This window comes from Scophthalmus maximus, chromosome 5 (assembly GCF_022379125.1).
Source record: "Scophthalmus maximus strain ysfricsl-2021 chromosome 5, ASM2237912v1, whole genome shotgun sequence".
Taxonomy (NCBI): Eukaryota; Metazoa; Chordata; class Actinopteri; order Pleuronectiformes; family Scophthalmidae; genus Scophthalmus; species Scophthalmus maximus.
The window spans coordinates 19,447,836-19,465,963 of NC_061519.1; the positions used below are offsets into that span (position 1 = coordinate 19,447,836).

At 43.4% G+C, this 18,128-nt stretch overlaps 1 protein-coding gene across 6 annotated transcripts in view; it reads left to right on the plus strand.

The window, feature by feature from the left end:
- Nucleotides 1-18,128, plus strand: part of agap3 (ArfGAP with GTPase domain, ankyrin repeat and PH domain 3) — a 110,843-nt gene that overhangs the window by 57,349 nt on the left and 35,366 nt on the right. For 3 of the 6 annotated variants that reach the window (XM_035633190.2, XM_035633192.2, XM_035633189.2), the window contains exons 5-11: nt 1,376-1,517; nt 2,181-2,315; nt 4,715-4,842; nt 5,116-5,271; nt 10,365-10,448; nt 14,788-14,892; nt 16,684-16,855. In XM_035633190.2, the coding sequence (XP_035489083.1) occupies nt 1,376-1,517; nt 2,181-2,315; nt 4,715-4,842; nt 5,116-5,271; nt 10,365-10,448; nt 14,788-14,892; nt 16,684-16,855 (922 nt within the window). The other 3 variants (XM_035633195.2, XM_035633193.2, XM_035633194.2) reach the window with 3 other exon arrangements.

Sequence of the window (18,128 nt, forward strand, 5' to 3'; positions counted from 1 at the left end):
TTGCAAAGAGTAGTGTACAATATTTTTCTTAGCTGACTAACTGATGCAGTATATGAGGCAAACAGTGACCATCAGAGTGTATTTAATAAATTTTTAATGTCACTTCTAGAGTTTTAGTTCTTAAATATGATTTATTCGGTACTATTGCTGCCTAGAGCGGTTTGAAGCTGTACATGCGGTACATCGATTTGATGAGAATCTAATAAGCAGCCGCCCGTAGAAAACACTAGCAGATCTGCTGGAGGCTTCATTCACAAGATTCCTTGTTTTTCTTGTCACATGTGATCTCGGTGTGAATTCCTCATGCGTTCCGAGGAGCAGCCACGGGAGCAGCCACACATACCTGGCTCGGCGAAGCTCCGATTCACGCTCTCATTAGCTCGCTCAGCGAGGTCGGGGGAATAGAAATGAGTTCGGCTCAGTTGTCATCTGCATGTATAATTAGTGGCGTAATTAAAGGCCTCCATTATGTTTCCGCTCACAGGAGGCCTGAGCAGAGTTGTGGCTTAGAGGTTTGATTTCCCCCCCTATTCATTCCTTGTGGGGTCCTGGGTGAGATGTGAATGCTGAATGAAGAAGAGAGGAATACAAGCGGATAGTAATCACTCGATTGTCACTGTTAGTACCATTCTGGATTTCCTTCTTGGGCCTCTTTCTTCGAATGGACTGTGATTAAGATTGATTCACTCCTCCCTCCATCATTTGATCATAAAGTATCTAGACATTATGGATGTATTTGAAGTAGCAGATACACTGATTCCAATATTATGATAGGAGTGGGGGATGCAGAAATCTTAATGTTTAATCAACCACTGTCAGTCCACCTAGTGCTGGTGCTCAACACTCAGGACTGTGGGGATTGTAGCTGTTGCTACACTGCCCCCTTCTGTCCATATATGTGAACTTCAATTGTTTGATGAAAATCAACTGAGCTTTATTTACATACCAACACATTCAGCCCACAGGGCTTCACATATTAAGATAAAATAGTAAAACATTTATTTAACCACCAAATTACCGTTCAATATCTTTGCTTAAAATTATTATAACTGCATCTACTCATTTTTCCTCATTGGAACAATCCTAAAATATAACAAATATACAAATAATGTTCAATACTCCAACTACTAGACATGGGAATTCCATTCAAAACTCAATTTTCTTCTTCATATATGCTATATGTTTCTAAGCTGTTCTAACTAATTGATGTCACAAAAATCAGCTCAAACGGACACAAAATGCATTTCCGAGTGGAGCGGTGGCTCTAATGCAAACTGTTGATATGTGTGAATGTTCTCGTGATGTAATGAGGCAGGTTTTCTTTTGGATTTTATTTCACAGTGCTTCAACATTACTTCCTCTGTTTTGTCCTCAGTTTGCCGCCTGGGTGGATGCGGTGGTTTTTGTCTTTAGCCTGGAAGATGAGATCAGCTTCCAGACGGTCTACAATTACTTTCTGCGCCTCTCGAGCTACAGGAACACAGCTGAGGTCCCCATGGTCCTCGTCGGAACACAAGGTGTTTGCCCTACGTCTGATACAGTCATGATTTGACAGGATATTGCTTCACCCATATTGGAGTGATACAGTCTTTCCACGCAGGAATTGCTCTATGTTCTCACGCCGTCTTTACAGCATAAGAACATAAGATCAAGTGACAAGTATGAAGTACATTTTTCTTATTGTCATGAAATTTATCCTAATAACAAGTGTTATCTGTCAAGCCTTAGCTTGATTTTCAGTACATTATTTCCATGTGCAGGAGAGCTCCGTAGGACAGAGACTGTTAAAAACACATTGTGACTTATTCCTTCGTTATGAACGTGGCCACTGCAGTTTATAATTATTCATGAGCACATGAAATTTGTATTAATCCACAGATGAATATAATCCCAAACAAAATCACTATTCGCGCTGTTCTTGAGCAGAGCTGTTTATAGCTGTTTTAGGATGTGGGGAAGTAAAAGACAGCATATAATTGGGCCCCAAATTGACGTCTCCAGTAGGGACGAATGAGCCTCGGGCTGAGAGCCGCGGGTACTGATGAGACCGCCTAACACCTCGCTGGACAATTTCGGTTGGAGTTTGTCGACACAAACAAAAAATATACAATATCTCCAGTGTTATCCTTCAAATTAAAGGTGTGAGTAATGTTTTTTTCCTTCTTACCCTGTTCTCTTAGATGCCATCAGTGCCGCCAACCCCAGAGTGATCGATGACTCTCGGGCCAGAAAGTTGTCAAACGACCTGAAGCGCTGCACGTACTATGAGACCTGCTCCACCTATGGCCTGAATGTGGAGAGAGTCTTCCAGGACGGTGAGAGCAGCGTTTGATAAGACTGGACGTACAGTAGACGCGAAGCTAAAGGTGGAGCTTGAACAAGCTGAAACAATAGCGCTGCATTGATAAAACATAACATTATGTTATGGTCATTTTTTACCAAACACAAAAGGTCCAAAGATTTGCAGGTTTTCAATGTCACAAATATGAACATTTAGTCAAACATAACAAACAATTTGAAAGCATCAGAATGGGCTTTGGAAAATGATGGACAATTCAGTAATATTTACAGAGAAAAAAAAGACAAAGGTAATTGTCAGAATAGTCTATATTTAATGTTTTTCTTTAGTTATAGTACTAGTTTTCACCTTATTCTCACTCACTGCAAAACCAAAGGGCATATTTACTAACTGGCCTTATTCTAAGCCACCACTTTATAATATCTAAACCAGTCACGTTTGGAAAGACATATGAGATATGAGCCACAGCTTTTAATATGAACACAATTAGTGCACAAATGCCTTTGAATGCTTGGCTCACATGGAGGTATATACATATACACTCAACCATTAACAGACTCATCTCAATTAATTCTTCTGGTGGTATTTTTAAATTGAACTTAATACAATTGTCAAACACTAGTAATTATGGAAGCTGATATCCTGATGTGGGATTGCCTACAAATGTGGAGCTCTAAGCTAGAGACCAGTTAATATTCAGTTGTGGCGGAATACACTTTTAATGTCTCTTAAAGGTAATCTGGAAACGTTCACTTCTGCCTGAATCCATAATTAAAGTCGTGAAAGTGTCAATGTGAGAATCTGCTGCTTTGACTTTGGCAGGTTATCCCCTGAAGGCTGCAGCTCCTTTTGAAAGCCTGTCATCCCTTCACAAGAAACATCTGAATATGCAAGACGATGTTCACTTTGCATTTCATTGACTGTTGATGCACAGGCACGTTGTCCTCCCTCCTTGCCTTAATTGCCTCCCGAAGTCCAATTTTGAAATGATTAAAAGAGATGGAGTGTTGGCTGACTGGGGGAGTCGCTCGGCATCGTGTGCCTTCTTTCTGTATTTGTTGCCATGCTGCGGCAGGCAGCCGGGCATCATGGTCCCAGCTGTCAGCACAATTTCAAATCATCTCCCGTTCCCTCTGCGCTAATTCACGTCACGCACCTGCAAACATCGCCTCCTCTCCCTCCCCGGTCCACCCAGTGCCTCACGTTCGAGTGTGCCACGAATAAAATGACGGGCTGTACCAACTTGCCTGGCAAATCAGCTTGTTCAGATCGGTAACAATAGTCTCATTTGGTTAACATCACGCCGCAGAGCTCAGTGAAAGACGGGGAAAAATTGCAAGCATCATTTTGTGTGATTACTTTTCGTGGAAATGGAGGTAGCATTTTTTTTTTCTCTCCCCCCTAGGAGATGTGAATAAGCCATTTAGCAGTGTGTTGCTTTACTACCTGACTGGAAAACAAATGGCCCGAGGTGGTTTAGATAATGTGCGCATATGCCTCTCTCCGTCTGACTGGGATTAGCTTTGCTTACTTTGCTGTGCTTTACTCGATTAATATGGCTCATGATAGTTTTCTGTTTGGGAAAATGGGAAATTGTTTTCTCGCTCGGATTATAGCCGACTCTGGACGTCACTGACATTTACAGACACTGAGTGTAACTGTAAACCTGCAAATGTATCGTCCCAATGGTTACCCTTTGCTGTGTACAGCCGCGCTACGTGAAGTGTGCTGACATCCTGTTTACAAAATCTTATGTGCGTGTTTAGAAAATCTAGGTAGAGTGAAATTGAGAAGTAATTTAGTATTTGACGTCTGTATGTCAACACCAAGCTGGGCATGTATATGTTCATAAAAACAGACTAAAAGTCAGAGGTCACGCAAAAAACAGTATTTTGTGCAAATGTGTCAAAATCTCCGACACAAGCAGCTGGATATATACACACAAACTGCCAGAACAGCTCCAGAGATACTTGGCACAGAGTCTCCGAATTCGCCGGAGGCATGAACACTATGGTCGTCTAATGACATTCCCTCATTTGCTATTTTGATGATGCTGGTGGGGAGTTGCTGTCGGTTGAAAAATCACCTAAAGGCATACCCAGAAAACCTTTCAGTGACCCCTCGTCACATGCAAACGTCTGCATTCCTTTAGTTTCTTATTTATTCCAATTTTTCCTTGTCATTTGTTGACTGTGCACGTTCAGAAATGCTATAAGCTCGAATAGTCTCAATTTTGAGTGCAAGCTGCCTTATGCCGCTCTATATTCCATGCTAAACTGGAGAATAACCAGCAGACACACATAGCTGGATCATTCTGGAATGTATGTTTCTATGTTCTCATCAGGAATAAAAGGATATTCTTGTCAAAGGATAATCACTAAACCATCTGTGTGTCTTCGATGTTCTCTCCTCCAGTTGCCCAGAAGGTTGTGGCCATGAGGAAAAAGCAGCAGCTCTCTATTGGTCCATGCAAATCTCTCCCTAACTCTCCCAGCCACTCATCAGTCCCCGCTGCATCCATCCCCTCTGTTCACATCAACCAGGTAAGATGAAAATGTCCTTTTTACTCACTGATCAGGTAAATTTAAATCTAAATAAGAGCATCACACATGTGGTTGTTTTTATTTGTTTAAGAGCGTCAATTCAACGGAATGGGAGATGGAGATGATGTGCCCATCTAATCTGATCTAATCTGACCTGTTTGTTTGTTTTCACTCCCCATTTCTGATTTTCAATCTCTTTTCCCTATCTCCCTCCCTCCCTCCCTCCCTCCTTCTGAATTCTGTCGGTCCCTCTTAATCTCTCTGCCTCCCCAGGCAGCCAATGGTGGGGGTGCGTTCAGTGACTACTCCTCCTCCGTTCCCTCCACCCCCAGCATAAGTCAGCGGGAGATGCGCATTGAGACCATAGCTGCCTCCAACACGCCCACGCCCATCCGCAAGCAGTCGAAGCGCCGCTCCAACATTTTCACAGTAAGTATGCGACAGCTGATGCAAAGCAACACCCACTCGCACTACTAGGAGGCACGTTGCCAAGCACACTTTGTCCACCAGAGGGAGACAGGTAGCTCGATATGCATCACAGCCACCTCTCCCGCCTCCGATGGAGGTGATGGAAAGCGTCTTGTTCACACAGCACAATGGGCAAAGGAGACTAAAGACTAAATAGGAATTACATTAGCGCCCCAAAATGTTCCAATAAATACCCTTCAAAGGAATATCAAAGAAAGCACTGTGGAGAAAAAATAAATAAACGTCAACTCCCTTCATGTCCTTTTCTTTTCTAATTCGATGTAGTGAGTGCACATGGATTAAGTTTCTCATCTCACCCATAACAAACTGGGCCCTCTGCGCTGTCTAAATCTTTGACTTCCCTCCCCCCACCCCTCTTATTTTTTGCTAGATCCTTTCTTTGCAGTGACTTCCCTGTTTTTTTGGGAGCGATGGCAGCGACAAACTGCAAACTACTCCTCTTCTGACCGAGCTAAACTTAAAGTCCGAGCCCAGCCTGTGGCCTGTTGACACGCTGCTAATAATGCATGCTTGCACCTTCTAACGCCCTCGCTCGACAGTACAAAAATACTCTTACCAGCCCACTAACCATCTCGCAGAGTCTAGATAACTCCCCAGTCCCTACTTCTTATTCTGGCCCCGAATCTGATCCCGACCTCAGAGTCTCAGTACCACACCAGTATCCCGACCCCCTGTCTGCCTGCTCTATACCCCGTGTCCTGTCACATTTTCCCTTTGCTCTAACCAAAAGCATAAGTGTGCACTAACCACTCTAATTCCCTTAGCTGTCCTAAGCTCGTCTTTTACTTGTAGCCTCTGCCCATTTTCTTCTTCTTCTACCCAGTGTGCACCCCCTCTGTCCTTCTTCCTCCTCTCTCTTACACCAGCCTCCTTCTCCGCTGCTAAAACTTTCCCTTTTCTTACGTAGCCAGACCTCAGCCGCTGCAAGCTCAGGGGGATCTGTAGAAAACCCACCACAATGTGGTCTTGTTATTCCCAAAGTCAATGAAATAATCCCAAGAAGAGAAAAGAAAGCCTTTTCGAACCCCCCCCCCCAACGGAGGGAATGGCCAACTCTGGTTTCCCTGAAGTTAACTAGTCCTTTTTTCTTCAGAACTTGGTGAGCTTTATGGGACAGAGATCAGGCTGCATGAGATTCCTTCTTTCCCTCCCCCACCCCCTTCGTTCCTCTAAATCATCCCTCCTCCTTCACCTGTATTTCCTGTTACAATCTAACCCCATGGCCTACCTCCTTCCTTCCTTCTCGTCCCCCCATCTCTCTGTAACCGACTCTTTCTCGAACCTCACCATCCACCCCTCTCCTCCTCCTCCTCCTCCTCCTCCTCCTCCTCCTCCATGTTTCCTACCGCCTTCACCCTGTTCCCCCAGCTACTTGTGGGAGTCGCAGGCATTGTGGCCTCTGAGCAGTACAGGCTGTATGCTAGTTCCCCTTGTTGTCTCCCTTCCCCCCTGCTAGGTAGTGACTAACCATGTCCACCAGAGAAATGAGCCTCCTCTCCCCGTCCGCATCATGGAGATGCCGAAGCACGCCACCTACCCAGTGTGGGTGCCGGAGTGGCAAGCCGAGCGGGAGTTTCAGCTCATGACCTTCTGAGGAGCAGCGAGCCGAGGGTGGGAGGAGGAAGAGGAGGAGGGGAGGGTGAGGGAGGAAAGGAGGAGGAAGGTTGGAGGAGTAAGGGGGCGTGGAGAGTGAACAGGGCAATGTCGAAACATTTCTTCAGTGACACTTGGAAGAGTGCGATGGGCTGAGGAGAGGAAGACTCGCAATGCCAACCTATTTTGCCGTTTTACAAAACAACAGAAAGAGAAAAAAGATTTCATCAACGCAAGAATGTCAAGGACGTCCCTTTCATAGCCCCGTCCATCCTGAAAACAAATCGGCCTCTGTTTTACAAAGTACAAGCTCCCTAAAAAAGTCCTGCAAGTCTGCGATAGTCTGCAGGTTGCCGTCCATGTTTTCTAGCCACACACTTGTAAGTAGTTCCCTCGCTGTCGATTTTGGGAGTTTCGAGAGAACTACTCGATGAGAGGAAATATGCCTTAATGTCATCAGTGGATGAGCTTTGTCAGATCAGTAACAGACTCGCTTGCGTCTTCACACACAAGGTACTTGTGCGTGCAAAAGAAATCCACTTGTAATCAGACGTACGAGTCAAATTGATCACTTTCATGGCACTGGCATTGGGACTCTTGGCGTAAAACAAAAACCTTTTGCGATGTGCACTTAATGGTGTTAACGGTGTTGGAGAGTAACAACAATTACTTTCGGTTTCTTGTTTTTCGCCCCCGAATTTAATCTGACAACAAAAGCATCAGAGATTAGAAAAGACCCGTGAAATAGATGAGTACGTTTTTTGATGAAAAATTACTAAGGCGTTTTTATGTTTAAAAAAAAAAAATCCAAGCTTTAACTACTGAAGATCTCATCCCTCTGTCTTTTCACCACCCTCACCAACCAATCATTTCAAGCAAGTTTTTGCCATATCTGTTCTTGGCCACTAGGTGTCAGCACAGTACACATTATCCTTTCCTAGTGCTTCCATGGTCAAAAACTATATTTGTTTTGTAATCCGTCTGTGATTTCCTGACGTCTTCAGGCTGTCTGTCCCTTTTAGTGTTGAAAAGCACATTGTGATTCAGAGGACATTCTGACATTTTTTATACTTAATCTCATCCCATTTATAATCATTCGACCCATTTATCAACGTATGCCATTCCGTGTTTCCCTATTTCATAATTTTTTAGTTCCTTGACTTGTTACTGGATCTCCACGTATAAAAAAAAAAAGAAAATTAAAAAAAAAAAACATCATTTGACACTGTTTTTCAATATTTGCAGATTTGTGCTTCTGTTTCCAACCTTTCTTCAACAAAAAGGGCTTTCCAACTCCTTCCGAATTAGAAGAGCATGATGGTTAAACAAATCAAAAAAAAGAAAAAGAGTCCCCCTGCTTTGCCAATCCTGATAGACAGGAGATTATTGATTGAGGACTTAAAGCTTGTCACTGCTTTGCCCTTGCTGCTTCGTTGCATACAGGGCAATGCATAGAGCGCGCACTATATGGAATCCATAGGACTGTGCGTCCGACGCAGGCTTAAGTCGAGTCCATTCGAGTGTCTGAGCGCACTCAGAAGTAGACTGAGAGTGAGGCAGACTGTAGGGACTCTTCTGGAAAATGCCCCGTCCACCCCTGCCCCTTACTCCCATTCAGACACCCCACACAAAAACACGCTGTACAGTCAAGTCACTCTTGGAACTGTTATCCAGCCACCCAAAGGACGCGACCTTTCCTTACACGACATCACACTGCCTTTTGCCATAAATGAGGACTCAAGGACTAGAGGTGCCAAGTTGTTGTTTTGTTCTTCCTTATAGATTTTCCTACATTAATTTTGGTCTTTTTGTTTTTGACTCATTACTTGCTTTCCAGAGAGTGTTGAAGTATTGAATGGAAACAAAATGTGGTATAAGTGTGTTATCACAGAGGTATTTAAGATTAGAGTAATTTGGGGTAATTTTATGAAGGCCTTCATAAAAAATAGCGTGTCAGGGTGTTGAGTATTACAGAGATATTACACTGAGAGTTGCAAACAAATGAAACTGGGTTGCACCGACTTGTATGAATGTAGTTAAACATAATATTTGTTTACCTTTTTATTTATTTGAAGTTATTTATTTTTCCACATTCAATTGTTTTCTGTTCATTTATTTATGACTCCACTTTGGTTTCACTTCGGTTTGGTACAGAGATTATGAACTCGTGCATAATCGCTTTTCTATCATGAACGGATTGACAAAAATATAGACTGCTGTATATCTTGTATTGTATTTTATTTACAATGGTACTCTATAAAAAGTACATACATATAAGGAATATATGAAATAATGCCTTTATTGTCCATCCTATATTTTGTGGGAACTGCAATGTTTGGGTCAATCTGTTGAATATTTTGAAGTGAATTTGTGACTTGCTTTGTATGGTGTCTGTATAGAAGCTAAACAAGTCATCATAAGAAAAAATAAAATGTTGGAAAAAATATAAACACCAGAGTTGGTTTACTTGAACTCGGACTCTTACCTCTTCTCCATTGGTGACTGGACATTTCTCATGTTCTGAGTGAGACCATACACACTCATGTCTGTCCCTGCCTGTACCTCATCTCTTTATTTGTGTCGGGGTGGGAAGGATTATTTCCATGTACGCTCGATATTGAATGTCTAACCACTTCTTCCTGCACAGGCCCATCCCGAAACTTTAAAATGTTCATGTGTTTTTTTTTCTGCAATTTCTTCTAAACCCTAATTCTTTTATATTTGCAAAGAATGATTTCATGTCCCACCAGGTTTTCCATCAGGCGTCAGAGGAACCTTCATGTACTGAACTCTTCTTCTCAAAATAACCATTTTTCCCCTTCTCTCCCTATAACCTGTTATGAACTGTAACCTTTGTGCTGTGCAACGACTTCCCTTTATCAGTGAAGCAATGTTAAGGGCACAGCTTAGACTGCTCTGGGTGGAGCAGAAGTTGGTCTGCAGGTCCACTCAGGGCCCGCTCTGGGTCTCAGACCGAGGGAAGGATCCCACCCGCCCAGGGTTTCAGGGCTGAGTCATGACTCAATGTGTGGTCGTCCTTGGTCTCCTCTGTGTTGAAATGTGTCTAGTGTGGTCTTGGTTTGGTCTCTTTTTTTTTTTTTTCCTTTTGAACTTGCACGTCGATGTTACTGCTGTTTGTTCCGCTGGTCTGCTTGTCTGTTAATTTCGAGCTTCTTTTTGAGACTTTTATTTTGCAACGTCGAGTTTCTCCACAAATACTGCAAATGCTCCAAAAAAAACAAACTCCCTCACCTCACTCCTCTGACACACAGTCTCTCTCTCTCTCTCTTTCTCTCCCTCTCACACACACGCACCCCCCCCCCCCCAACATACAGTACACAACTACACCCCAAAACTCCCCTCACACCCCCAACTCCCTCTCTGCCTTGTCATCGGTGTGTCGCTTCAGTTGCTGACTGACTTTCTTGTTTTCTTTGCAGTCACGGAAAGCCAGTGAACAGGCAAAGAGCGTTGACAGTAAAACAGACAGCATAGGCAGTGGAAGGGCCATACCTATCAAACAGGTGAGCAGATTTAATCTTTTTTCATTAATTTATTTATTTCCCTAGGTAAGTAAGATCCCTTTTATGTCATTAGATGTTTTCATCTGTTTGCCACTGATATTCTGTGTTGTGAAGATTTAATCACTGGTTAGAGTAGAAGATGGTGTCTGGGGGCAGAATATTAGTATGTGTTGCTTTGACCACTAGATGGCGCCATAATACAACAGAACAAACTACTTGGATGCTTGTTCGAGTGTATTTGAAGAAAGGGGGGGGGACATAACATCAGAACACTAACTAGCAAATAAATGTCCCCGTCATTTTAAATCACACAAAAAGAAATATAGTGGTTGGATCTCATGAATTGCATACTAAATTAATTAGTCAATTTGAAGATAATTAGATAATAATCAGATAATAGATAATTAGAAAAAAGAATTGTGTGCTTCTCAAATGACCATAACTGAATATATCTGCCTCTTTTAAGTGTGTGTGTAAACACTAACAATGTACATAAACTGATTGCGGCATCACAAACACATGGATTGTGGTACACTAAGTTATTGTTTAGATTTTACTCAACGTATTTTAACGTATCAATTTGGAAGAGATGATTCCAGTTCTGTAATCAGTTTTGAATATGATATTAAATATAGATCCTTATTCCATAAATAACATTTGGTCTAAGCCGAGAAGTTATTGTTGTTATTGCTCATAAATGCATGTAGGTTGTATCTTGTCATAAAAGTTCATTCATGCTCAACCTCACACTCAACCTAGATAACCGTTAATTTGCTGATATTTTTACGAGATGGCGCAGGAGACGTAATTGTCTTTTGTCTGACAATTAGTTCATTCTAAATGTGATTTCATATCCTACACTTTCTACTTCATTAATAATCTCAGTATTTTTTTTCCCCCATATCAAAGAATTTCTGCTGCTATTTGTCACCTTTAAATAAAGATTTTCCTATATTATTCCCCTACATAATTATTATCATTTTATTTCCTTTATCTATCCATCCACACTTTAAAGGGCCAGATGGGTGAATTACACATCTGAGCAGGGATCCTTTCTAAATGTCCGACTGTAACCAAAGGAAGTAATTGACACATTGATTAGTAATCACTCATGATTTTATGAGGGCTTTCGAAAACGGGTCAGCGTCCTTATATTATCCTCTTTACCTGCAAATGATAGAAGATGAAATGTTAAGGCCAGACCGTCTCGCTCCGTGTGGAAGAAAATTGCCAAGGCTCTGGTCCGGCTGAAATAATGACAGGGTGACACTTCCAAGCCCCCTCACTCAATCAGAAAATAACGCTGCGGGGGAAACCACAGTTTAACAGATACAGTATCTATCGGTCGATCCGTCTGTGGGTAAAAGATGTTCATGTAACAGATAAACCGTTTCATTATATTGAATTTTTTTTTTAATGATTAAATTTTGTATCTCTTTCATATTAAATGACACTTGAATTCAGTGATACAAGTGTACAGTAGGTAACTCTGCATACTCAAAAAAAAAAACTACACAGAAAGGTCAAACTTTTAGACATTTCTATTTGATCTCAGTAAAGCGCTTGTTTTTTTTTTAATGTAGATTAGTGTAATTCCCCGCAGAACCCGGCTGATCTGCAGGTTGGTTTTCAGATTGAAAAGAATCCCCCCTGAGCAATCTTTACTGTAAACGCTTCCATTCTTATCTAATACATTACAGGGGTCTGGGGCCAATTTCCCTCGGTATCATAGCAACTTTTGACAAGATAAGCAATCCCTGTTCTTTATCTACAAAGTTTTTTTGGGGGGGGGGGGGGGGCGGGAGGGTCTGGCTACAGATGTGCTGGGTGGGAGAAGGGATGGAGGGGGGGACGCACCGGTGAGACTAGCTGATCTACAGGCCAGTCAAATGCACAATCAAGGAGATCAAAGTGTCAATGTGGGCTTAATTACCACTCCCCCCCTTTACCCTCCCCTCACCCCATCAGGCCAAATTACACACAGAATGGACCCCCACCACCACCACCACCACCACCCCAGCACCTCCCCCTTACTCTACTCTCCCCCCCCCCCCACTCCTCAAACTATAAAAGTAGTGAGTGAGGATAACAATGCATCTACTGCTGAGGAGCTGTTGGCGGCTCCAGTAGTGAGTGCATTCCCGCCCCATCACCCCGACCCCTCCCACCCTCCAGCACACACACACACACACACACACACACACACACACACTTAACCCACCCCCCCTCTCCCCGCTCTGTTACAAAGGGCCCGGCCTATCAGTCAGCCACAGTGGCAGGATGCAGCTTTTCTCCCGGTCGTCTGACAAAAGAAGGGAAAGACACTATCTCCTCCGTGTAGATATGACAATTGTGTGGAGACAGAGAGCGCGTCTGTCTATCCGCCTGTTTCCTTATGTCGCGCAGGCTGAACACACTCATCTTTTTGTCCCAGTGTGTGTGTGTGTGTGTGAGAGAGTATCAGTGTGAGGGGAAGCAGAGGACTCCACACATGTTGCCCTCTGATTGTCAAATTATCTCACAAAAATCCACCAGATCCAAAGCGACGAACGACAGAACAATTATAATTAATTATTTTAAACCATTTCCAGCTTCATAAAGTGAAACAGGTCACTGTCCAAAATAAACAAAATGAGTCTGCAAGTGTGAATATTTTCACATAATTGTCTTCATTGATCCGCTTCACCACTCTGACAAATATATGAAACCCCACACTGATTGCATGTATAGATTTGTGTATGCTTCAGTAAGACCACAAGATGAGCAACGCATATGCTTGTAAAACATGCATTATAAAGTTGCCAGAGGCTCCACGACTGGATCATTTACTTTGTATGATTAGAGAGCCATTTAAAAAGTGTTTACTGTTCTTTTATTGACTAACTTCGGAGGAGTCCGGGCAGTCAGCAACTTATCGATCCAAGGACACAATGTGTCTTCCTGGAAAAACCATCGGAAAACCATCAATAGATAACCAAGTCTTTCTGGTGTTTATAATAGCATTTACATTCGATTTAAATGCATGACTTTTACTACAAATCAGGGATTATTAAATAGCAATTCAACAGAATAAATACAAAATATGAAACATTGAGATATTATTCTCTTCTCTTTTCGCTTGCATGTCCCACCTACAAGAGAATAATCTGATTTATTTTTTTTTTTGGATTCACAACGAGTTGTGCTCCTATTTTTTTTTCTTGTAGGATTAGATAACATCCGAAAATATCATTCTATACTTTGTGAGATTTATAAAAAAAAATGTTTGAGACATATTTTAAGTTCTGCTCCAGGAAGTATCTATTAGATATAAAGGCCAATAAAATATTAAGAAGTGCAAACTCTTGAAACCTTTCCTAAAAGAAAGAATCAGGGTTTCGGATTAGGATGATTGTCGGCAAACAGCCTGGTGCCCAGGTCACAGAGGGTCAACTCTTCCTGATGTGTTAATCAGGATTAAAGCCTACAGGATGGGCCTGGCTAGCAAAACACAAGCCCTTTAACCCCCCTTCCACACACACACACACACACACACACACACACACACACACACACACACACACACACACACACACACACACACAGGCTCTGACTGTAAAAGCACAAACATTGCCATGGCTTAATCCCCTAATTAAGCGTGCCCCTCCTCACTGTTTAACCCCAGAGAGCCTCCTGGCCCTTCCACTCAGCAGCATTTGGTCACCTCCAGCAGAGGAACTGCATTGTCTACCGGTGGATTTACTCAGCAGATAAGGACAACCATCTGAGGAGGGGCCTAAAAGGGGCCTCAGAAGATAAAGTAGAATAGAATAAAAACCTGAGTGGGCTTTGAAGAGGGGAGATCACACTCCCTAATCCCTGGATTGAGAGGTCTTCCAGAGTTCAGCATGTTATGTGTATGAATGCAGGGAGGAGGTCTGGCAAATTGGATTGTCTCTCTCCTGCTGAATGGCCCCTGAGCCCGAGGAGCCAGTGTGGCAGGTTCAAATGGTCGCAGTAGAAAAACAGAGCACATCATCCAACCTGTCACCCGAACAAAAGACGTCATAATAAGGAATGGAACGATTAAAAGGGGATTTATTGATAAATTACTGTCGTCTCATTTTCATCTCTCTACTGTTTCATAATTGTCACTTAAAACGATTTTTTTTGCCTCATGACTAACCACAACAGAAATGCTCAATGTAACCACCATAACGAATGTGCAATAACAATAACAATAACAATAGTAATGATAATAATGCTATCTGATGGTATTTAACACCCATAATGGCTCATATCATCCACCATGCTGCTCCGAGGAGAGCGTGTGCTCACCGCGATGCCTCCTCTCTTACAGGGAATCCTTCTGAAGCGAAGTGGCAAATCCCTCAACAAGGAGTGGAAAAAGAAATATGTCACACTGTGTGATAACGGCGTCCTCACTTACCACCCCAGCTTACACGTGAGTCTCAAACGCCCTCCCGCGCCACCATGACTTCCCATTACCTCTCCGATGGTCTTTATGTGTTTGTTGCACTACTGTTTGCACCGGGGGTTTGCAACGTTGGGCCCCTTCGACCGCTGAGGATGATTCTGTTGGTGCGGTTACATTTACCACCGCTGCTCTGGTGAACTGGATCTCCGCCCGTACAGCCCTTGTGAATTATCGCTGTAACGGCCGTGTTGGCTAACCCTGTGACTTCAAGCTCAGTATTAAGAAACTGGGTGTCCCAGTGGTCATCTCTGGCCCCCCCCCCCCGTGGCGCACATCCCCGGCGCTGGCTAATGGAGACACGGCCGCGCCGCTGCGTGCCCGCTGCGCCCGGACTCCATGCTGTCGTGTATTTATAATGGTTCTCGCTGCATGGCAGCAGAGCCTGACCAGCCTCCCACATCCGTCTTTGTCAGAATCCCGCTGGGCCGCTAATACCTCTTAAACACTCGGCTGGCTGGCAGCAGACAGCTCAGGAGCCTGGCACCCACACTCAGAAATTCGCGTCCTTTCTCAACAACAACAAAAAATATCACATTGAGAACTGCCACCGCTCTCCACTATTTGCTGTGCTTAGATCATCCGGGCCTGGTGCAATGAGAAATGTGGGGAGCAGCTTGTGTCTAATGAGACACCTCAAAGTTTGAACGCAGGCCCAAACAGTTAGACACGAGCCGCGTGTGCGTGCGCGCGTGGCCTTATTGCACTGACAGTGTGTTAGTGGTTTAATTTACAAGCAGTTATTAGCGGAGCAGTGCTGAGCTACAGTGATGTATGTAATTGACCGAACGGGCTATCTCTTGATCGTTACAGCTATTACAGGTCACCGGGACGATCTATGAATCTATGAATCTGTTGACTCGCGCAGGGGAGGTGAAGTCAGGGAGACGGTTACATTAGCGCGGTAACAGCCCGAGCTCATTTGGAGCAGTGGAGCAGAGAAGGAGTGAGGAAGGGAAAAGAGGGAGAGAGAGCGATTGAGGAGAGGAGAGGGGGAGGAGGGGAAGAAGGGAGGGAGGCAGACTGAGAGTGGAAGAGGGGAACCTTTAATTTCGCAGTCAGCCAAGCCATCCACACAATCACCTTCTGTTAATTCTATCTGCTACATCAATTAAATTGTTTGTAGAAACTAATTGAATGTGGCTTAATCACACATCTTAATAGCTTTGCACGCTTCGATCTGGCTGTTAATTCCAGCAATAAAATGAAATGAGAGCGCTCACTGGGTAATTAGCGAGGAGGCTTGGGAAAGAAATGAGTGCTTTATGACACGGTAATAAAGCAGAGGAGCCAGTGGGGGGACGGCAAAGGCCGAGCTCGCCCTCTTTCCGGGTCTTTTTCTGCTGAGCCCAATGATTTTCGCCTCGGCTTCCCACATTTTGGGCGGTCGTCGCTCTAAACCAAATCAAATGGCCAAATTGAAAGAGAATGAGACTGTTTGCATACATTAAGCCCAACAGCTCGCTGTTTGGAGTGAAGGCGTGGGCACAGGTGATGTGTAATGGCTTCACAAGAATCTGTCCACCATCACACACCCTTAGTGGAGGGTCTAAGATAGGTTGTGACTAATGAGGATGGAAATTGAATAGTCTTTTAATTTGTTTGTCTTCCATAATTCCTGGATTCTTGTTGGTCCACTGTGTATAATCACTCACACACCGCGAATTGAGGGGAATATATGGACATATTTGGACTCTTACTTGTGTCGAGTGCAGACCACTTACGATCGACATGTTCTTCCCGTTTCTTTACTTTATTCAGGACTACATGCAGAACGTGCATGGGAAAGAGATTGACTTGCTGAGGACCACAGTCAAGGTTCCCGGGAAGCGACCGCCCAGAGCCGTGGCCACCGTCGCCCCCACTGCGAGTCCCAAGACCAACGGGCTGACCAAGGACCGCAGCACCTTGCAGCTGGGCATAGGAAACACAGGTACCAATCCCTGCCTCGTTGCAAGGCTGAAGGCCAGATTGATGGATGTGACTGTGGTTCTTTTGTATTTATAAAAATCTAAAATACATTATTTTAGAGCTGACACAGCTAATTGATTTAATCGATTATTTAGTTTAACGAAAATCTACAATTTAGATCATCATTTGATGGTTGCAGTTTGGGGATTTCTGCTTTTCTGTGCTTTACATCAGAACCTTTTTTTACCACTTGATTTAGAATCACCTTGGACTTCAGAAAACGTTTTCCAGTATTTGCCTAACAAAACAATGAATTGAGCAGTTGAGAAAATAATCAGCCATAGTTCTGAGATTTTGTGCAAATGGCGAAGTCATATAAAAGTCATTCTTTTTGGAAAACATTTCAGCTTCAAGTCAAGTTTTGAAGTTGCAATGATGCAGTTGGTGTCACATCATGATGATAGTGTTCACTTAGTAAATCTGAAGGAAGGGAGATGGTTGGTAAAGAGGGAGCTCATATATTGAATGTAGGACCCAGAAGAGAAAACCCGTCTGAGGTACAATATGTAATGGTTACTCAATGAGTCTTTTATTACTGTGCTAATTTTCTATGTAGTCAGTTTTGCGATTATTCATAAAAATGGGTCCCAACAGGTTAATTATCCGCCTTCTGTATGTTTCATTCATGCAAATTAGCCGCCTCATAGTATACACAATGACGACTTAATGAGCATCTATGTGAAATCTATTAATTCTCCAAATTACCAAAGAGGGAATTAAAAGTTGTTTAAACAAACACATATAAGCTCAAGTATAAAAAAAAAATCACTTTTTCCTGGAGTATTCCACTGTGGTGACACTGACCTAGTTATTTTTGATCCTCTGTGGTATGGGGGGGGGGTCACAGCATCAAAAACAGTTTAGTCCAGACCATGATTCCGGGGTTTCTCCACCTTACAAGTTTAAAAATAGTTGCTCTTCTCCCAGTGAGCTGTGCATCCGGAGGCTGCAGAGTGTCGAGCGGATGTAAAGTGTGGAAGTCGCTGATTGGAATTTGGGGCTTAGAATTAAGAGTAATTAATACTAATTAGCAAAGTGATCCCCAGAGGGAGGCGGGGCCCTTCATCAGCTGTGAAATGGGCACAGTGTTCCCATCACTCAGGCTGCATCTAACCGGCTGAGAGCGGGTTACAGTGCCAGAGACGGGGGGTCAGCAGGGACCATGAGCGCTGTCCAGGCCGGTTACTCTTAGACCCCGGCCAAAGTGCTGCCGCCGCTGATCGGGTTAATCGCTC